Below are 22,912 nucleotides of genomic sequence, written 5' to 3'. Positions count from 1 at the left end.
TGTTAGGTTGGATGTTAGGAAAAAATACTTCAGTGAAACAGTGGTGATTGGAAAAGCTGTCTAGCGAAGTGGTAGAGTCACCATACCTGAAAGTGTTCACAAAACATGCAGATGTGGCACTTGAAGACGTGGCTTATTGGTGAAGATGACACTGTGGGGTTAACAGTTGGACTCAAGGATCCTAAAGGTCTTTTCTGACCATAATGATTCAATGGTTCTGTGTCAAATTGATTTTTAAAAGTACTACACTGACTGTTTTTTCTCAGCTGGGTGATTATCCCTCTAGAAGTCTAAACTGGACTGGAGATTCCTCCTCCCTCTCACATATTGGAATAAAGAAAGTAAACTGAACATAGCCAAAATGATCTTAAATACTAATTCAGATGTGAGAATAGGAGTATAGCCCTTGCTGTTGAAGGGACTGAACTGAAAATTGAGAAAGAAAGTAATATTTTATTCATCTGCTGTTTCTTATGGTGTGTATAGTCTTTCAAGGTATCTGTTGGATATTGTTATAAAATTGCATATTATTTTAAAATAAAAGGCACTAAATAATCCCTGAGAAATTTTCAAGAAAGGTGTTTCATTTTTATTAAAACACAATAGATAATAATGTTAGAAAAATCACTCTATTTACTAAACACTATTTGTTAGTTGTTTTGTTCAGTGTGACAGCATGACTTCTCATTTTTACAGTACTCTAGTTAAGCAAGTACCAAAATAAAATGGCAAATAGTCCACTTAGAGGGGGAAAAAAAAGGAACTGAAACAACCAAATAAAACTCATACCTTGAAAGTCTAAAGAGTTTAGTCATTAGCACTTGGAATGCTTTCTGTGTTAGCTGCAGGAATTTCACACACACTGGCACAACTTCAGATGGTGCACTTAACACTTTGCTAAATCATTTGCACATTTTTATCTGTTTCAGCTGGCATCACTGCCTTGGAAATCTTCAGTTTCTCTTTTATCATAGCACACACGTATCAAATAACAGGAAAGTGTGCCTTGTTCTGAAAAAACCAGTTTGACTTGACGGCTTTGCAGAATCCACAGAACTTGTTTTGTTTTTTTGCTTGCTGAGTTAAATTTGTGGTGCTCTTGTGGTGCCCTTATGAGTGGAATATTACTGTCAAGACTTCTGTCTATTCAAAAAAGCTCTTCAAGAGGGGAAATGTGGGAAGGAAAGTCATATAATTCTTGTGGGGATGAAGAAGAGAAAGATAGAAGTTCAATACCCCTCACATTGTCAATCGTACATGCCCAAGGAAAATCACTCCAATAAAGTTATGTTGGAAAAAAAATAGTCCATATAGATTGATGAATATTGTTTAAACTTATTAATTTAACTTATTAATTTAAACTTTTTATTTATTAAATTCAGAAGGAAAATTTAAAATAACTATAAAGGAAATATGTAGCATTCTTTCAAGGTACTGGGCTTTCCACGTTTTAAAAAAAGGTACAAGAGTTCCGGAAATCTTTACAAATACATTATCCATCATTTTTCTGTTTTCCAGAAACTGTAGTGCTAACAGAATTACGTGAAATTCGTTTACAAATACATGTGTAGCAATGCTGTTATAATGTCTTTTAGCTTTAGTTGAACATTTAAAAAGTGCTGCAGGTTAAATTATGTATGAAGTAAAAAATAGGTTTAAAGACTCAACAAGAAGTTTATCTTAACCAGTATGACTGGAAGTACACTAATGCTCAATTTATTCAGAAATAGCTATGGCAGTTTATGGATTAAACTTCTTTAAAAGTCATTCCTATTCCTGCTTGTACTTTTTTTTTTTTCCCTTAGACTGTAATACTGTGCTAGTTAATCTGCATACAAAATGAAATTAAGACGGTAAAATAAGTTCTGCCATGACTTAAAATAGATTATATGAATGTTAGCTACAAAGTAGTACTGAAAAGAAAATCATGCAGTTATAATTCAGTCATGCTTGTGCATAAGGATAAATGTATAGTGTCAAGAGATAACTGTTTTATGGCAAACAAAGCCAGTTATCTGGGTCATTTCAGGAACTTTGAACTAATGAGTCATTTCTAACAGATCTCATAAAGGTTTGTTTGATAGTTTTCAAAATGCTGTAAAGGCAGCCTTTAAGGTTAGAGGAAAATATATTATGGATTATAATTTCAGTCCATCAACTAAACTGTTTATGAGTAAAACAATTGTAAAAATTTAGTTACAAAGGCATTGCTATTTTCAAAGGATTTATGATGAAATATTTATTTCTGCTTAAATTAATAATTTAGGGTTGCCAAGCATAAACAGGCTTTGGTGACCTGAAATTACTTTCAACTCAGTAAAAATAAATTTTAAAAAGTAGCTCAAAATAGTTTTTCGCATGGCAAAGTTTATTTCTCTAGTTATAAAGAGTAAATTTATATCTATGTATCTAATTTCTTAGATTTCTTGAAATTACCTAAGAAAGTATAACAAAGTAGCAAGTGCTTAAGGATTAGCTATTACTATAGCCCTAGATGAACTCTTATGTAGAATGCTGGTGGGTTTTATCAAATTTGAATATTATCTAAGAAAAAAAAGTAATATTTTTTCCATGTTAAAAGGGCAATTTGTCACTAGACAGAAGTTGCATCAACTAATACAAAAAAACATCAGAGTTGAAATATCTGATTAGACTTCTTTCTGTTGAAAGCTATATGCTTTCCTCATTTGCAAACATGCACATGGTTTTCTCACAAGATTTATTTTCCATGAAGTAGGTGATAAGAATGTTTGTATTTTGACTGCAGATTGCTTTTACATTTGTATTAAAAGAGAATAATTGATTAGATAGCAAACTATTTCTATAAAGACTACTGGGTATAAAATTGAAACTGTTTACTCCAGTTTAGCAGGAAAACTATACATTGTTCTCTTTTTTTTCCCTAGGAATTATATATTGCAGGAAATACCTTTAGTCTAAGCACAGAAAAATTTTTCAATAGTCACGTTGCTTGACTAAGTCATCTAACTGGCGCATTATTTTCTGTGAAAGTAATCAGTTATATATTTTTTTTGAGTGGGCATCTCTGGTTTATCAGGTATTTTTTAATAGACACACATAGATGTAAAACTAATTTTGAATGGACTGTTCATGTAGACTATTCTCATATGACAAGATAAATATTTTTGATACTCCACCTTTCCATATATTTTTTTTCTTTTTGTAGAGCAATAGTCTCTACTAAAAGAGGTCTGGAAAAGCATTTTGCCTTTTTGTGTTAATACTGCCTGGCTTTCAGTATGATTTTTTTATATTTGTAGATATTTTAGGTTAATTCTAATATCTTTAGAAAAAAACCCACAACTTTGCTGAATATATGGAGAGATAGGATCTGTCCTGCTCTGAAAAAAATAAAGGTAAGAGGTGTATACACAGTGCATGGAGGTCTGCATTACTTTTAGCTTAAAATGGCAAAAATAAGTCAGGAAAGTTTAAACATAATTAAAATTATTTTCTTTTACAAAGGTCCAGAGAGAAATATTAGTTATAGAAAAAATATTTTTAAAACTCCCTCTTTTTGTCACTAAAATGTTTACCTTTTATCGGTTGTTTTTTTTGGGGGGGTTGGGTCTTTTGGGTTTTTTTTAGTCTGTTGGTGGTTTTTTTTCCTTTCAGAAATCCACACATGGGTCACTGGTGTCAAAGTCTGTTAGCTAAGTGTCTCTAAGAGCTGTACTCATATATACAAGTTTGTAGTGTTTTGCTGATCTTTCTGAAGGGCTTTAATACACATTAATAATCTTTATACTATTAAATTTCATGTGTTTATGTAAAGGACATGGAAATTATTAGTACCTTACTGCTTTTGTAGAAGAAATTGAATGAGAAATTCCACATAACAAAAATATCCTGGTATTCTTCTAAATATATTTTTTTCTAAATAGTGCCATTTATTAACATTTTGGATTACAACACACACACCCACATGCCCTTTGCTGGATTATTAATGCCTGAAAATCTCTCAAGGCTCCCACAGTGTTCCTATACTGGGTCTTTCTGTCATGAAAGCAGCCCACATAATACTCTCATTGGTGACCAGAATAGTTCTGAGTTTTAGACAACACTGAACCTTCTTGCATGGCATAAAGGCCTTTTCTGTTTCCACTCTGCCCCTCTGAAAGCAAGAAAGTGGGAGAAGACATGGCTGGTGGAGCTGGCCCAAACTGGCCAAAGAGGCATCCCACTCCATAAAACATTCTGTGATAACAGCTGGGCAAAAGGAGGAGGATGGGCTGGGGGTGAATATTGGTGGTTAAGACATGGCACTGCTGCTTCTGCTGTTGTCCAGAAAATGGCTGGGCATCTTCCTGCCAGTGGAAATTAATGAATGAATTCCGTATTGGATCCCTTCTGTATTCCTGTGACAGTGAGCAAGTGACAGGGTGGGCAGGGGCCAACCCACCACAGTTTCTTAGCAACAACAGGAGAAAATGGACAATGTAATATTTACTAGGAGCAAATGTTCACATCAGTTAAACTGAAAATACTTGACATTTCTTTTTTCGCTTTCCTTGAACAGAAATGATACTGCACTTTAACCATATGGCTTAAATGCTGCTCAAGTGTGTGCTACTTTTTCTAGTAGAGGTCCCTGGGGAAGGTAGCAGAAAGACATCACAGATTTATCTGTAAAGAGAGCTTTGAAGTTAAAAACTCCAACAAAACAGTGTTGTTTCAATGTCTAACACAGGAACTGAATAATATCTGGATTATGGTATGGTAGTTTTTACCATGGATAATCGAATTGCCTATTTCATGACATCTACTTGATCAGGGATGAGTTAAATTTTCTCTTTATAATGTTGTTTCATACAGAAGCATATTTAATCCCAGAGAAAGCCATTTATACCTAACAAGGAGACAATAGTTTCTTACTATACTATTAGCTCAAAATGGACAAATGTGTTCTTCATGTGAAAAGTTGCAAAGAGGAATAGTTAATATTATTGTGTGATACAGCAGTTAAACCTTGCTTCTTAAAAACAAATCCTAACAGCCTTCCTAATTTTAACTAAGTAAAAGGAAAATTCTAGTCAATACTTTACTCAAACTTTTGATTGTTTTGGTCATTGTAGCTAAAACTAATCAGTTTGGTGTTTGAATAACAAAAAAAAAAATACTTAGGTTGTTTTGTCTGATTGAGAACGAAGCTAGGGCTTTGAGATATTCATGAAGCCTTATTTCAAAAATAAGCATTAAAATGTGTGAAAGGTTGTTCAGACTATGACCTTTTCAAAACTGCTATGATGCACATTTCCTGCTCTTCGTGACATAGGGTGATGTGTTTGGCAGAAGAGAGGATTGCCTGCTGTGCTGCAATTGAAAAGCAATCAACCATTTGAATAAAGATCCATGTATCTGTGATGAGGCAAACGTGTAATTTGTTTCCTGCTTTGTGTTAAAGAAACTCTTTTTTTGCCACTGGTTTGATGCTAAACGAATTATAAACATTTTTCAAAATATAAAGATTATATGTGAGAAAGACAAACACACTTAATGCTAATCAGAGCTGAGGATTTAATTGAAAGTAATGAATTGCTGGCTTGAAACTGCTCAAAGACATCAATCTATATTTACACTTAGAGCCAGCAGTGCTCTTAATCCAAATCTATTCAGCTGTTTGTGCCAGACCTGTATGCATTTTCCATTCCCCCCATGTAAGGCAAGTAGCATGTCTAGGGCCCACACACCATTTTATAAATTTAATGGTCACTGGTCAAATGTAAGGAGGGTGATTAAGGAAGGAGATTTTTTACAAGGCTCAGTTGTGCCCAAGAATCACCTCCTAGCAGTGAAAGAGCAATGGGCAATCCTTCTTGGCTCCCATGAGCATGAGAGCCGTCCTTGCTGGGACAGCAATGTCACCTGAGGGGACAGCAGGGCCCTGGGCTGGGAGGTGGCACACAGGACCTTGCTGTGTGTGCCCTGGGGCCACAGCACTGCTCAGCACCAGCTGGATGGTGACATTGAATTTGGTGCAGGCAGAAACCTGAACAGACGCCTCACTGGAGGAAAGGCTCTGCAGTGGAGTTGTCACAGGCATTTGCTCTGGTACCAAACAGGTGTTTAATAGCTCTGTTAGTGAGCAAGAACGTTTGCAGGGGCAGGGACACATAGAAAGCCTTTGTCATTGCAGAAGGCAAGGGCCAGGAGCTGCTGAGCCCCCTGTGTGGGCACCTGGAGGGGAGCAAGGCTATAAAGGGATTGCTACGAGGATGAGAGAGGAGCAGGGGAAGGCTCTGGAAAGGGGGAAAAGTTTCTGCCTAATAAGCAAAAGAGGTTTTTGTGTAGTTCTGGTTGTATTATAATTTCTCTTCATTTTCTTTGTGGTGTTTTTTTTTTTCCTGGTCTTCAATTTCAGTCAAGAAAAGGAGGTATGATTTGATTTTTTCTCTCTTCTGAGGAAATAAAATTCTGTGAATTTTGCTAAAGATGGCTTCTAAGTGCTGGAAAGAAAAACAAATTCATATGGTCAAAGATGCTAACCTGACTGTTTCTGGCTGACAGATGTGCTTTTATGGGAGGTTTCATTATTTCAGGTTAATAGCTAGGTAATTCAGCATTTACAGATCTCTCCTGGATATGACTTGGTTTGTTCTTTTTCTCGCTGTAGTTTTGCATTTTATTTCCTTTAAAAGTGTGGCATTTTCTCCTATTTTTTTCCAACTTGCCTGTATAGGGCAATAAGAAAGTCACTTTATTTGAATATAGACCCCCTATTCTCCTAAGTGTATTTAGGCTTGACTTTTAAGGTTGAAAAAACCCTGTACAGTCATAAAGGCTGTGCCAATTTCTGTTAGTTGGTCCTCACTGATTAATGCTGAGCCCACCAGAAGATCTCAATCAAGTTCTATGGAGGTGTAAAAGTTTACAGTACTTCCAGTGCCCCTACAAGGAGGGAGGGAGGGAGGGGGAGAAAAGGTGAGTGTGTGTCTGAGGGCAGAGGGGGCAGGCAGAGAAGAAGGGAGGAGAGCATAGTACAAAAACCCAGCCAAAAACTTATTTTACACATTACACATTTTTGTTTTTTCTGAGGGCCATGGGCTGCAGCTGCAGCTCCTCATCCTGCCCCTTCATGGCTGTGGGGCTTTTGTTTGTCCTTGCTTCTCACCCTCCCATCTTGGAACCACTAGTTCTCTTCAGTTTGTTAAGATATGTGCCATTATGTGGTAGGAATTCATTAGTATAATCATTATATTGATAAAATTTTGGACAATTTTTTATTTACTCTCAAATAATCCACTCTTTTCTTTAAATTTTGTCCTCTGCCCAAAATATTCCTAACCAAAATAAAATTAAAAAAAAAATTAAAAAAAAAATCTAAATTTCTGAAGAATTTCATATACCAAGAGTTCTGGATAATGAGTAGTGCAGATTTAGTGTCATGTTCAGTCAATGTAATTACAAGCTATTCTTGGCTCTTGAAGTAAAATTTTTTAAAGAATTGCTGCTAAAATTCTACAGTTCAAAAACAGCAAAAGTCCAGAGCTTTGATATTTATGGGCAGATTCTCACAGTTCATACTGGGGTCATGCTCAGTGTTAATGCCCTATGAGTGTAATTGATAGAGGGTGATCGATCTTATTTGCTACTAAAACCTGAGACTACACTGAACACTTACTAAAATAAGGATTACAGTCTTGGTTGGGCCTTTCATAGATAGTGTATTAAGCAGAGATATAGTTGTAGAGGTGGAATTGTCATTTACAGAATGGTTTTAAATAAAGAGGGGGTAATGAGACCACAGGTCTTTCGACCCCAGAAATTACCATTAGTTATTTGCACACAAATTATCAGTGCATTGTCTTGAAGTATAGCTACCACTTTGTTTTACATGATGTGTGGGTGATGCAGCAAGTTAGGATAGAAGCCATGAATGTAAATTATGTTGTTAGGGAAATAAGAAACCAGCCTGAGTTTGTGAGAGAATGCTCAGCATACAGAAAGCCTGTGTGTATGTGTGTTCCAGCCCAGAGCCAACTGCAGAACATGGTGATTCATACTGTAATGAATATCCAAAGTTTCACTGTGCAACGTTTCTCTAAACTGGTTAAATAAAAGGATAAAGTATCTATGTGTATTTCTGTGAGTCTTTTGTGTGCTAAAACATCAGCTTGATTCCCAGATGTAAATGGATCAAACTGTGACCTGCTATGGATGCTGTTGAAGTCGCCTTTACATAGGAAACCTGTATGAGGAATCCCAACTGACCACTTGAAACTGCATCTAATAATTTTTCTTTCTTAAAAGTTAAAGCAACTTTTCTTTCTCTGCTGTCTAAAAATAAAAACATGTGCCCTTCCATTTGGTGTCTGTTTAGAGTTTTAAATTTCAAGAGAATCTGAAGAATCTATGTAACTGCTTTGACTGTTTTGGGTGTAATACATTTTTAGTGATAGTTTCTAATGTGTGGGTTTTTTGTTTGTTTTGTTTTTTTTTTTTTTAACTTAAGGCTATGATAATTTTAATTTTAATTTTAATTTTTAAGTTTTCTGACTTAATTTCAGACAGAACAAATTAAATCTTGTTTCCTGTAGAACTGTAGATCCTCTGAAATACTTTTTAAAGCTAAAAATTCAGAGTAGCTCATATGTGTACACACTTCCCTGTTTTTGTGTTGTGGCATTTAAAAAATGTAGACCTGCCTATCATCACATAAGCAATAACAATTGCTGGAAAAATATTTGTATTCATGGCTAGATTTGTCATACCAACTTACTGGCTTTCAGTCTCAATATTGAATATGCTGTGCTGCTTACCTTCTCAGCTAAATTACTGAATTATATCTAAATATGGCATCCTAAGTTCTTCTCAGACTAATTTACTTTCTAAAATTAAGTGCTTAGAGCAACAGCCTTCTGAAAAGCTCGGTGTTTGTGATGATGATGGTCTCCTGAATGGATGCTGCAATTTTATCCCAGGATAAAAGGAATTTTATCCTAGGAGACTTAGCTACACGGACATTCAAGAAACCCAACTGAGCAACCAAAAATATCCCCTAAAAACCCCAACAAACTGAAAAGGTATCAAAAGTATGCCTCCAATACTAATAAATCCAGGAACAAAAATTAATAGTGTCAATTTCCTGATGGTGACTGAAATAGTAAGGTGTTCATAAATGGACTGCACATCACAGTCCATATTGGTTTACAATGGGGTTTCTCTTTTGTTGAGGGCCAGATTCCTTTGGCTTAGTAGCAGTTGTATTCCAAGATTAAAATTATAGAAGTACATTTTTTGGAAACAAAAAATAAAATAAAGGATTTGACAAATACAGTGATTTTTGCAATTTGGACTTGAGCAGTGAAAAGCAGCAGAAGTTGGTTTGATTTAAGCTGGGTTTTGGTTGTTCATTTAGTTTTTTTTAACTTATATCTAAACCCATTTCTTGGTATTTCTCAGTAGCTCTTTAGATTGATCCATTGGTTTCCATTTTCACATTTGGGTGCATGTTTAGTTCAAATTTGTGATTGTGAGCATTTTTTCACCTGTTTTGGAATTGCACAGATTTTATTTAATTATTTACTGTGGGTGATCTGGTAATCTGGTAACCACAGTTTGGTGGACTGTTTCAAAGTACACTTTAACAGTTTTTTCTGAATTATGTACTGTAAACCACTGGAAACACTACATTAGCTGCTCCTTCTCAGTGCAGAGCAGTACCTGTTAAACATGCTAAAACTTAATTATATATATATATATATATAATGTATATTAAATTATATATTATAATTTAACACTGTCTGAAGGCTCCAGATTGTATCTGGAGAAAGAACACTGCTTCTCTTGAGGTCAGTGGGAACTTTACCACAGACTTCAACTGAAGGAGTTGCATATGCAGTGAGGTATGCAAATGTATGCATTGTTTTGGAATAGTTAATGGTGTAAAATGAAGACATATATAAAACATGTCATAATAAATACAGTTTTTCATTAGAGCAGAAAAGTTGCTTGTTTATTGCTGTACGTAATTGGTATATGTTGACAAATACCAATATTATAAATATCAATATATATAATGTAAATTTTTCTCCCTTATCTGAAATAAGGTGTTTTGCATTCAGGCATCAGATTTAATTACAGCACTAAGATTAAGTCCCAAGAGAAGTCTTAGATGAGTTCTATTTTCATAACATACAGCACAGTACATTTTTGAGTCACCACACACCTCTCAATAATTCAGAGCAGTTGTCAGATGGAGATCTGAGATCTTTATCTTCAATTCAGAAAGCATAAGTAATAATGGTTTATGTACTTGGTCCTCAAACTGTAACAATTCCATCACTTCTGTAACATGAATCCATGATCTGTGCTGTAAAGCACTCTTGGATGTTGCAAAGATTTATTTGACCTTAGCTGTAGTATAAGGAAATAATGAAATTGAGTTTTTATTAATTTCTGTCAGTTAATGTCTGTTGCTCACATATAGTGGTGATACACTGGCACAAGGAGGAATACTTTCAAAAACTTATGGGAAAATTTTAATGTTGTATTGGGTTTTCCTGTTTTGAGTCATTTTGGTGCATGGGCAGGTAAACCCACCATCAGTCTGGTCTTTACAGGTGTGTAAAAATCACTGTGGCTTAGTTATATCAGCCATACAACACCTGAGGTGAATATGTAGTCCTCTCAACTTTATGCTTTAATTGTTAAAATTGTTAAAAGTAATATAGTGAAAGCGTGTCATTAGAGCCAAATTTCATGGTTGTGTGCTTTCTGTAGTGCATTTGTCTAGAAAATTTGTGGTGTGTGAGAAAGCAAGAAATCAAAGCATGGCTGTCTAACAGAGCCATAGGCTTCAGGAGAAAAAGTGGTGAGATTTTATTTCTGCCACTGAAGTGAAGAACATAAATTCTCAGTGGCTTGAAGAAATGTGCATCAAGGTATGGTGTTGACATGTTAGCACTTCACTGTGACAAATGAATCTAATACGAACAAATTACTACCAAATTATGCATTGTGATTTGCTTCTTCATGCTATTTTTATATGGGTTAGCCAAGGATGGATTCAGCTAGGATGTGAGGATAAGGCAAGTATTGCAAGGAATTAGAATACCAGGTGTTTTTTTCTGGACATTCCGAGTATGAAGTGAGAGAATAAAATTAAGTAACTGTGAAGGGCAGTGTCTCTTCTCACATTTGGCAGTATTTTAGTATTTTTATACATATCTTACGACAAAATTATGTTACCAGAAAAACTATTTCTTGGTGATTGCAGCTGACAGTTCTGCTTTCATTTTCACATCGTTTTCACATCATGCACTTTCTCTTGCCAAGAAGCCACAGTTAGTTCTATGGCAGCCAAAATGGAAACTGTTGATATAATAAGGAAATATTAATGTGTAATGAACTTCCCCTTTCACCAAGAGATCTGCTAGTGACAACAGTGCTTATCATACATGGTGGGAGCAGCATAGATAGGATAGAAACCAGATGGATGGCTTTGGTAGCCTTATGTAGACAATCCATTTCCTTATTTTAGGAGCAGAAGGAACTGAAAGTTGTGGCCAGTAGAAACTCCTCTGTTTCTACATTCTTAAAGCTGTTTGCTATCCAAATCATATTTTTGATCATTGAAATACCACTAGGGGTTCATGTGACTCCTTCTAGCCACCACTCACATGATATATCAGTCCTGCTCTTCCATGCTCCATTTCCTGAAATATCATTGCAATGCCACCACAGAGTTTTTGTCATTTTTTGTTTTTGAATTCTCCATATTGATCCAGAGCCCTGATTCAGCTCTAGTTATTCTCATGGATCAGTCTCAATGTGCGAATGTCTATTTTATCTGCCTGTCAGAGTTTGTGGAGCTTCTGGAAGATGCTATTAACCACATGGTTTAGATTCAGTCCTGCAAGGAGAACAGAGTTAACTTCAATCCTTATGGGTCTCTTCCAATATGAGATATCCTATGGTCTAAATTCTAGAGAATACTTTGTTCTATTGCATGCAATAGTATAGCAATCTTAAGGTGACCAACTTCAATATACATTTAAAGAATAATGATTTAATATGAATTTTTTAATGAGGAATTAATCTTGTTACTAGGTCTTGCTCTAAATTACAGTTAGCCTATGACAATGACTAAAAGTTTAAAAGTCATGATAAAGAGACTAATTTTTTTTATCATGAGGCTGACCTATGTTTAATATTAGTCAAGGATGTAGCAAAAGACATAATCTCACTTCATTTACTCAAAGCAATCCTTTTTGTATCTTGCATGCAATTAAGCAAAATACAAATATTAAATAAAATCTTTTTTTTTTTTTTTCTCTTTTTTTAAGGCTATCTTGGCTGGGATGGCCATTTTGGATCATGTGAGAACAAGTACTGTGGTCTGGGCAGACACTGTGTTGTGAATGGGAAGACTGGCCAAGCTGAGTGTCTGTGCATGGAGCACTGCAAGCCACATTACAAACCTGTGTGTGGGTCTGATGGAGAATTCTATGAAAACCACTGTGAAGTGCACAGAGCTGCCTGTCTGAAAAAGCAAAAGATCACCATTGTACACAATGAAGATTGTTTCTTTAAAGGTAAGCATGGCTGAACAGTGTCTGGAATATTGCTATTGGATATGTGTTTTCAAGCTGTTCAATTAAATCTCTATAGTGTCTGCACTGAGTGTACAGTGAATAATGACTTGAAAATTGATACAGTAAGTATTGCACTCCAGAGATACCCTATGGATTTTTTTTTTTTTCCTTTTGTTTATACTCACTGCTCTGGGCAATCAGCTGTTTTTAACCTGAATAAACCAGTTGTCTCTTAGAAATGAATCTGTGGCAGCTTGCCTTACAAGTGTGGTTGCTGACCTCATTCATCTAAATGTACTTAAATCCCAAAGCCTGAAGGATATTAATCTTTGTTGCAGGAAAAACGGAATTTGGGATTTCAGAAGGTTGCAGGATATGTGTTCATGTTTGGTGTTGAAGATGATAGATCAGGGGCTTGTTCATGGCTTAATGGGTGTTTCTTGCTTTGAATTTGGATAATGAAAAGTTTACTTGTGTACTTATCAAAGTATGCAAGATTAGTTCCTTTTTAATCTTCTGAATTCTAAGAGATGCCAGCCTGAATTCTGAGAGATACACCTTATGCTAATCATTTTAGGCTGGCAGTGTCAAGAATTGCAACGTGCTCTTTTTTTTTTTTCTATAATTTGAGCACCTTGCAGGTTCCAGAAACCTGGACCAGTGCAGACTTTGAATATTTGTGACTACTTTGACAGACTTTGAGTGTGTTTTCACTGGTTACAACAAAGGTGGATGGCTTTGGTGGGAGGGGAAATTTTTAATAAGGCCCTTTTTTATTAGTCTCTCTAGTGTTCCTGAAAACATGATAAGCTCAGCAACTTCATAAAAAATGCTCAGGTACAGGTATCCATAGGTTAAACTGTAGGTGTGGAAGTCTTCTAATAGGAATACACATATGAGTAATAGTGAAAGTTTAACTTTGTTCAAAACTGTGGACACTGTATAAAATTGATATATCATCACAATATTTAGGCCTTAATTGCAACTTACATAGCATGTGTTCTGAGGTAGTGGAAAATTAAAATGGGTTTCTAGGAGTACAGAATATAGGGCTTGTAGGGAATGGTTTGTGCAATAACTACAAAACATGAATTCTTCCACCTTAACAATCACAATCCTTTTTTAAAAAGACTCTGATGATGCAGTGCTCTGGCAGAAGAAATGACAGTAGAAAACCAAAGAACATTTAAATTTATGGGCTAATTTCAATTCTTTAGTATAGTGTATACAATACAAATAATTTCAGAAGATGTCTGGGAAAAATTATAGCATTGCAACATTTTTCCCCTTAGAAAAAGAGATTTATTTCTGGAAATGAGACAGTACTTCAGGTAGAAATATAATCCTAAGGTTGCCTTAGGTTTTGTTAGCTGGTCTTTATGTCTTAAATTCACCATGCTTCTTTCACACTTGTTGTGGACAATGGAGTATCTGACTGGTGTTCAACTTCAGAAACCTAACTTAGATGCTGGGTTTAAAAAGTAAAAAAATAGGTTTTTCCTTTAGTCAATTACAATCTTCAGTGAAGAGCTAGGGTATGTGAGTGACTTTATCTGAGATGCCTTCTGAAAACTACTATTTATCAAGATACTCAAGTTCTATAATTTGGGCTATAACTACATGGCTAAAATAATTTTAAATATTTCATTTTCCTTCTTCTTTCTCATCTTATGTTGACTTCAATAGTGTTGGACAGATGAGATGGGGACAGTTATTTTTCTTTGTATTATTTCATATCTATGGGCCTTATCAATCTCAATTTCTTCTATGTTATCCTCACCTGCTTCATTGCTGTAGTAGAGTAGAGTGCTGTTAAAGCATTGTTGCCTTTTGTGACTATTTTCAAACATCTTCTATCTTTTGTAACTGTCTTCCAACATCCACTATATCTATATGGTAAAGGAGGCAGAAGATGTCAACCTATTTTTATATGATTTCTTCCTCTTTCAAAAAATTCTAAGATAACCACTATTAGATTGCCTTCAATAAAGCTGAAGGTTCTGCTATATACAGGTCAAAAATATTAAAAAGCTAATAGGAAAAAACTCTCAAGAGTGCTCCTCCTGGATAGAGAAGGTGAATCCCATCACTACTGATAGTGTCAGAAGGGCCCTGCTACGTTACTTTAGCTGACATCCTCCATCACAAATGATGTCATTTCAAGGAGCTGTTTCTGAGACCACAAAAACTCAAAGAAGATAAGAAAATAAATAATCTGAGCACTTTGCTTAGGCCTTCACAAAGTCCTTTAGAAGAGGCTAACCTGAATTGGGGCAGGTGTGAGGGGAAGGAGTGCCTGCAAGATGCTGTTACATGACAGGATAGTCACTGTCAATAATGACTATATTAAAACAGCAGTTAGGTATTTTTAATTTCTGGTTCATTGCTAGTCACTGATTTTTCAGATCAAAGTACTGTGTACTTAGCTGCTTTTTCTTTTTTTTTTTTTTTTTTTCCTTTTTGGTGTATTTTATCTCTAACAAGGTCATGTTTTGAGTTATTTATGCTTCAAACCCTTGTACTGTGTTCTCTGTTCTCCCCTCTTCAGGGGGAAATATTTCTTGGTGCAGAAATTTTAAGTTTTAGATTGAGAATGAAGCCCAAGATGAGAGAAGCTGAGAAATACACCTTATTTAAATGAGTAAGCTTACCAGAAAACACTGGTGTTCTGTGTCTGGAGAATAAAATTTTAAAAGCTAATGTTCTATATACCAAATCAACATTACAATAGTAGCTAGGTAGCTATAATTATTTGAATAATAAATCTTGTAACCAAACGATTTATAGTTATCTCAAACATCATGAGTTCTTAATGGTTTGAAAATTGCCCTTTTAAACACCTACATGCTAAGAGGAGTTTAAAGATTGCCTTGCTAAATGAGAGAGATCTTTGGCTTACATGTTGAAACTCCATTAAAATCACTGGGAAATGTGTCTCTTAGCTAAGCTGTGCATAGAAGACAGACAAAAAACATGAAGTTTTTCACAGAGAGCCATTTCTGAAACATTTGATAAGTACATTTTGTAGTAGTAAAAGCTGTGTTAAAGATGTACTCTGCTGACATGCTGGTTTTTTAAGCTAAAATTTCTAATTCTGATCCTTTACCTGCTTTTAATTGTAGCTTATTTATTTCCAGATTCATTGAACTGCTATTTTTTTTTTCTTTTCACTTGCTATCTTTGTTTCTTCACACCAAATTAAATTACCGCTTTTTCCAAAATATGTGTGGAATACATGCAAAACAGTAATTGAAGCTGAAACTTTTACTTGATGATTGAGACTGTTATGCAAATGTTGCATTTTTCACATGGATCAAGATAATGGCCATACTAAATTAGAAATTACTTTTCCTCTACTCCTTCTATAATTATTCCCTCAGTTACTTATTGGCATGTCATGATGCATCAGACACTGAACGATTTTTCCTACTGGCTTGGTTAGATGTTTAGATGCCAGCTGTGACCCTGAGAGTTAGTCAATAAACTGTCTCAATTTCTTCTCATACAGAAGCAAAATGAATTCTACAGAGAAGCTAATTGTTTATAATCCCCTTTTCTATGAATTTAAATTAGAAGTGATTTGTATACCTGTGGAGTGCTCTGTTTCTCTCAGATCAAGTCTAGTGTCCTCTAACTGAATGTTAGAGAATGAAAATTTTGCAATCACTTTCAGAGGAGTTCTCAAACCCAAATAATCTAAAAAAAAGTAAAATATTCAAGATTACTCTAAAAAAGCAAGCAAACTCTTTTGAAAATGCTTTGTGATCCTGTGATCTAAGGAACTTTACAAGAATTATATTCATATCAAGAAGCAAAAAAAGTAAAAAATAAATGGCCAAGTGCCACAATGGTGTGTTCAGTGATGAGGAGAAGAGGAAACATAAATGATGAGCTAAAGGAAATATTGACAAAATTCAAAGTTTGAAGCTTAGATTATTCATTAGATCTGATATTGAGCCTTTTAGCTGGGAAATCTGATATGCTTTTTGTATATGCTGGGTGAATGAGTAGTTCATGAGGAGCATGAGCATGGGAGCATCCAGGGGTAGGTGGCCCCTGCATGCTCTCTGCTTCCAGTGTCCTGAATGTTCTCAAGCCTGGCACTTTGTGTTTCAGAGCAGCTTCTACTGGGTGTAAGAAAAGCAGCAGGAGCATCTGACTCTCAGTGTGCTTCACACTGTTGACTTACCCCTCCCTGGCTCTTGCTGGCCATACTTTTAACAACCCTTTAACATCCCAGAGGATGGGGATTCAAATGGCCTAGAATTATTTTACTTGGTGTCTCTGCCCTTATCTTTATTCTGTGAAGTGGCTCTGTGAAATTAATGGCTTTGTGCAGAACTTAGAAGGCTGGAAACATTATTCTTCAGCTTTTATAAAGTTCAGTAGGACTCATATGGGACAATGTACTGGGTTGTGAATGGCATTCTTGGGACATCAGATAAGCTTCAGTTTTATTTTTTTGTGTTCATATCTTTTACTCCATTTTCCTAAACCCAGGCCAGTATATATAAGTAAGAGATTAAAAACTTCCCATAAAAAATTCGTCTTGTATGTTCTATGCACCCTGAGCTTCTTGTATATTTTACATTATATTTATTTCCATACAGTGTTATACTCAGTCATTATGACAAATGGCAGTTTGCTTTGAATCTTCAGGAATGTGGCAAATACCCCTATATACTTTGAATTTTATAGAATATTTGTAGAATAGAGTTTACTTCATATGTAAACTTTTTACTTATAAGTAGCTGCTGTGACATCCTTATGATATTAACATTATTTTAATCTCTTATCTTTCTTTTTTTGTTTCATTTTCCTCTGGTGAATATTTTCATCTGTTGAAAAGGCTGTGAGTTTCAGATTTCTTACTACTACTGCTGCTACTAAAATATAGATATCTAAAGATTGCTACAATTACTTTTCCTCTACTGTTCCTAAAAGACAAAGTAGAAAAATAGGTTGGAAAGCGTGTTCCCAATACTAAGTTGTTCAGGGCAGAGGATAAGAGCTGACTGTGGACAAATTCAAAATAAGTATGAGCAAACTGGAAAAAGTTCAGAAGACATTAACAGGAATAACCAAAAGTAGTAAATGGCTTAAAAAATATATGAAGGTCTTACAAAATCATCAGTGCAAGCTAAGTGTGGTTATGAGTAGGCTGCCATGTATTCCAAGAAAAGAAATAAAAATTATTAAATAAGAAAGCAGGAACTCATCCAAAGCAGGCTTTTGTGTTTGACACACAGCAGATCCTGTGAGTAAAATCTACATAGGATCTCAGCAGCAGACTGTAAATACTGGAGGAAAGCCTTTAGGCTTTTCATTTTTAAAGAGGGCTGGGGGAATTAGTTGAAGTGAAGTAAATCCTAACTATCCCACAGAAAAGATCTAGGATGCCTATTAGCCTCTACAGTGACTTCCTCAGGATTAGTTCAAAGATTTAATTTTTGAATTTTTGTGAGTGATTGATTTGTGCCCTAGGTGATCTTAGATTGATTCTTAAAATATTGGCACATTCATTTAAAAGCACTGGCATTTATTTAATCTTATTTGATGTTCATATACTTCAAAAGCAAGCATATAAGTCTCTGTCATCTTACCAGTTTCACTTCTGGAAATATTTCATCTTGTATTTTATATAAATCTTAAACACATTATTTAAGTTTGATCATTAGGCATCTTTCAAAAGAAATTTGGATAAGCTAATATGAATATCAATCCAGTGTTTTCATTGCAAAAGAACTTTTTTGTAAGATGGATTTGCTTTTTTACTTTGCCTGTCAGTTGGCTTCTCTGTTGAAATTCTCAAAACCATCATTATTACACTCTATCTGAAAGCCTGAATTTCTGCATATATCACCACCCTTAAGGTTGCTGCCAATAAAGTGTCAAGCTTCAGCTATCACTCCAGAAGTAAGTTCAACACAAGCTGTAATGTGGAAAGAAATCTGAAAAAACCTTCAGAACTCAAGGTTTCTGCTTGGTCTTAAAATGTTTGATAGCACAGAGGAATTGTTAGACTTAGATTACTAATCCAGCCTATGATCTACATATCTTCACTTTAGTCCAACACTTCAGAAATTAATATGAAATCCTGAATTCATGCAGAGATGGCATTAGTAATTGAACATCCACAGAGTGGTAGAAATCATTGTTAATGGTAGGTGTACTACTTCTTTCTGCAATTTGTTGGAAAGTGATGCTATAATCAATAGAACACTGGTTCTTTTTACTACCCTTTGAAACTATACTAAATTTTTGCAGTTCCTCTAGTCTGCTTTTCCCACACAGTTCATTCTCCTGAGTTGCATTGCTCCTGAGATTTGGAAAACTGGTGGTTTTTCCTCCTACATCTGTGCAATATTTGTCTCAAATATCTCTCAAATTCCCCAGTGTTGCTGTAAATTGTTTAAACCAACTGGCATGAAAGGCCAACATATGTAATATCTGCTACTAGATCTGCAGAGTGAAGCTAAATTCAAGGTATTTATGAGAACATGTATATAAGAAGCTTAAAAACTAAACATTCAACATTGCCTGTTTCACCACTATAGGTGATATTGTCTCTCTTTCCAACTGAAGTCTTGAACTCTGCTCTCTTTTTCCTCCTGTGCATTGAATTCTTATCTCTAAAATGTTGGATGGGGCAATGACAATGGGGTAGCTCCTGAAACAAGTTATGATTATAGGCTTGACTTTTATTGCCTGGCTAAAGATACCCTGCAAAGACATCCTTTATTTTCTGTGTCTGGAACAGTCCCAATCTTTGTATATCAATGCCTTCAATGCTGGGATAAATCTATTAATCAGCTCTATCCTATTATGTATTCATATAGTGATGAAGAATTAGTGTTCTCTAGCTAATCTCTGTACAAACTTAATGAAGTTTAAAATTTCTTGTAAGGTCATCACTGCTGTTTGATACCCTGCAAAGAAATGGGTCTATGGGCATCACAGATTTTCACAGGTAGAAAATTTAAAAACTTTTAATTTTTCTAGTAATGATGTTGAATCTGTTCAAAGAAGCTGTATTAACCTGAAAGCTCCATTCTCATGTCACTGAATCAGACAACCAAGAATGTGAAGTCTTCTTCCTTGGAGATACTGAAAACCTGACTGAATGTGGTCCTGGACAACCAGCTCTAGGTGGCCCTTCTTGAGCAGGGAAGCAGCACCAGATGATTTCTTATAGTTTCCTTCAACCTCAACCATTCTGTGGATAGGAATCTCTGAAAAAACACATACTTATACACCTTCAGCCTGATTTTGGAGAAACAGAATGTAGCTCAGGGTACTAAAATTCAGCCAGTAGTTTCTGGGAAGAATTGGATCAATCGGAGGAAGAGAAGCAGAAGTAGAGCTCTGGCAAAGTGTAATCAGTGAACAGAGTTCTGCTAGTGCCCTTCTTTGAAACCTGGTAATTTAGGCCTGCAGATGGGGCAGTGCCACTCACAGCACAGAATATTCTTTGCTCTCCTGCTTTTTCTGTACTGTCAGAAAAGTGTGTGCTGCTAGCAGTACAAGGGTTGTACAGGCATGGTTCAAATTGTCTCAATTTCTGTGCTCAAATAGCCTTAATAGAAATTTTGGGAAAAGGCAAAAAACACCTCTCAACTCCCTTTGTGACATTCTAAAACAAATATTGTTATTGGCTAGTACTGAGGATAGCAAATGTTTTTAAAACCGAAAAAAAAATTGAAGAAGTATTTTTTACTATCAAGTTGGTGGTATGGGATAGTGAAAATTATTATATAATAAATCAAACTAAATGTTCTAAATGTTTTGTCACAAATTTATAGTAAACAAAGGAAGCCTCGTATTCAGGCAAACATTTAAGTGAGAAATATAATTTTAAAGTTTAGAGTAAGCACAAAGTCTTAAACTACTGAACATTGGTTAGTCTAATGCAAATTTTAAAAAGTTTTAATTAAATAGAACCAGAATTATCATTAGGTCTTGTGGGGATTTTTTCTGATGGAACATATTGCTGGCCTTTAAAAATCATTTACAATTGGATACACATACAAGGCATTGGCATGATATTTTATTTCAAGTTGGCTAGTATATGGTATGCCAACTTAAAAAAGCCATAGCTTCATTTACAAAATCTGAATATTTTGAAGAGAAAAAGGCATGCAAAAATTATTTTTAATTTCCATTTCTGGCTCTAGTAGCTGGGGTAATAATGGATGGGGTAATAAATTTACATTAGATAAAATCTCATGGTTTCTCATGGTTTCTCATGGTTTCTCTCATGGTTTGCCTCTTACTCTCTTTTAACATTGGATGGTAGGTGAAGTTTACAGAAAAGCTAAATTAGAAATGTAGCATTGTCTTTTCAGGGTACTTTGCTTGTCTTTTAGTGTGTTGCACCCTAGTGGAACCTGAGAAATTAATTTGGTTTAAGGAAACTTAATGTACTCAGTTGACAGTAGCTAGTTTGGGCAAATTGTCAATATCTGTAAATATTTTTCAACTGTATATTTTTAAACTTTTTTGGAATCTAATAGTGCAGAATATAAGTAATGAAATGCAACATCCAGGTGCTTGCAAATTACATTTCTTAGTAGATCACTACCTAGATGACTTCCAGTTTTTCCCTTTGATTTGTCTCGTTTTGTGACTAGAAAACAAAGAAAGCTTCCTGCCACCATGCTTGTGATGGCAGCTACCATATTATTATTACTACTACTATTATTATTATTATTATTATTATTATTATTATGTTTTTAATTTTTAAAGTTACGGTATGAACAAGTATTAGAAGCAACCAGAAAATAAGTAGCCACAAGCACTTTCTAAAGAAGAAGACTTGGGCAGTATACTCTGTCAATTGTGTCATAGACAGGTAAATAAAATAAATAAAGTAACATGATTTTGATGAACATTGTATTGCCAAGACTTGGAAGTTCTGATTTACCTTAGTTAAAAAAAAAAAAAAAGGTATTTATACCGCTGTAACCAGAGTTTATACTCTTACTTCTATAACAGAAAACATTGCAAGAAAAAGATAATTTGAAATTTGACAGAGACCTATAATTGGTGATTCAATTACAGCATCTTTTGTCATGGAATTGTCGATTATACAGTACTCCTTTTGACATAAACTGGAATTGAAGTAGATTATATTATCATACTTTATCCTGAGACAAAACAAATGTTGCTCATATTTAAATTTATATAGAATGGACCAAAGAGTCCTCCGGTTGAAACTGATTTAAAAAGATTAATTTCAGAAAATCAAAATAGTTAATTTTTGCCTCATTCTAATTTATTTTTCTTCTTATTTGACTCTGAACTTCTCTCTTTTTCTTTTTAAATCAGAGCTTTGTTACTGATTATTCATAATAATTCACATGAAATTTATAAAATTTGTGTTATTTTAAGTTTTTACTTTTCATGAAGAAAAAAAATTAGCCATGAAGAATTCTCATTTACCTTAGCAAGTGTAATTCTCCTGATACTCATGCAGAGAGTAAATAAAATTTGATAAACTGGGTGATGAAATCTGACTAGATCCTTTAGCTTTCTCTTTATCTGGAATGATTATGTGGATTTAATTTAAAATTGTTGAAAGCAACAGAAATAAAGGAAAACAGATTACAGCAAAAATAAGTTAAACTGTAGCCCTAAGAAATAAAGTAAAATTATACAAAACTTCCTCTCACTAAGAGTGATGTTTTATATTTTTGCATGTATTTGTATTGGCTTTAGGTGCAATTAAATCCTGAACTATATACTGCCAAGAAAGTTTGTTTCCCCTAGGGCTGGAACAGATGGTGGAGATTCTTTTTTTTTCTTCTCACCATTTAGAGACCAAGTCTGCTGAATCTCTACAAGAAAAAGTATTTATGCCAGAGAAAACTGCTGATGTTGGCTTTAAAGCAGTAGAATTCTGAGCTGTATCTGCTATAGGGTTATTACTAAGAATCCTGGTAAACAGGCAGTGCATTGAAGTTCTGCTATTAGCATTGTTTTAATGCAGATTTGATATCTGTCTAATAATGTTTGTTGTACAGAATAGAAAAAGTGCTATTGGCTGATAAAACTGCAAGTTTTCATTTAGTATTCAGCCTGCTTGTCAGGATATTTCACTGTGCAAGGAGGAAGCTATGAATTAGCATTTCCCAGTCATCACTTCGTTAATTAGAAGAATAAAAATCTAAATGCATGGAGAATAGCAGAAGTGTTGTTAATCATGAGCACTCCATACTCTTAATCCCACCTGGAAAATGAGAAAAAAACACTCCTGGGATTTAGTAAAATGGCAAGCCTTGTGTATCACTAAAAAAAAATCTGAAAGAGGGACAAATATCCTTGCAGTATTAAATACTAATTACGGTCAAGAAGTT

General features: G+C 34.8%; 1 protein-coding gene across 2 annotated transcripts in view; it reads left to right on the top strand.

The window, feature by feature from the left end:
* FSTL5 (follistatin like 5) overlaps positions 1-22,912 on the top strand; it is a 278,893-nt gene that overhangs the window by 70,437 nt on the left and 185,544 nt on the right. For both annotated transcript variants that reach the window (XM_056490570.1, XM_056490569.1), the window contains exon 4: positions 12,309-12,557. In XM_056490570.1, coding sequence (XP_056346545.1) covers positions 12,309-12,557 — 249 coding nt within the window. The remainder of the gene's footprint in view (positions 1-12,308; positions 12,558-22,912) is intronic.

Source organism: Oenanthe melanoleuca, chromosome 4 (genome assembly GCF_029582105.1).
Source record: "Oenanthe melanoleuca isolate GR-GAL-2019-014 chromosome 4, OMel1.0, whole genome shotgun sequence".
In the NCBI taxonomy this organism is placed as follows: domain Eukaryota; kingdom Metazoa; phylum Chordata; class Aves; order Passeriformes; family Muscicapidae; genus Oenanthe; species Oenanthe melanoleuca.
This window is presented reverse-complemented; position numbering and strand designations above follow the sequence as displayed.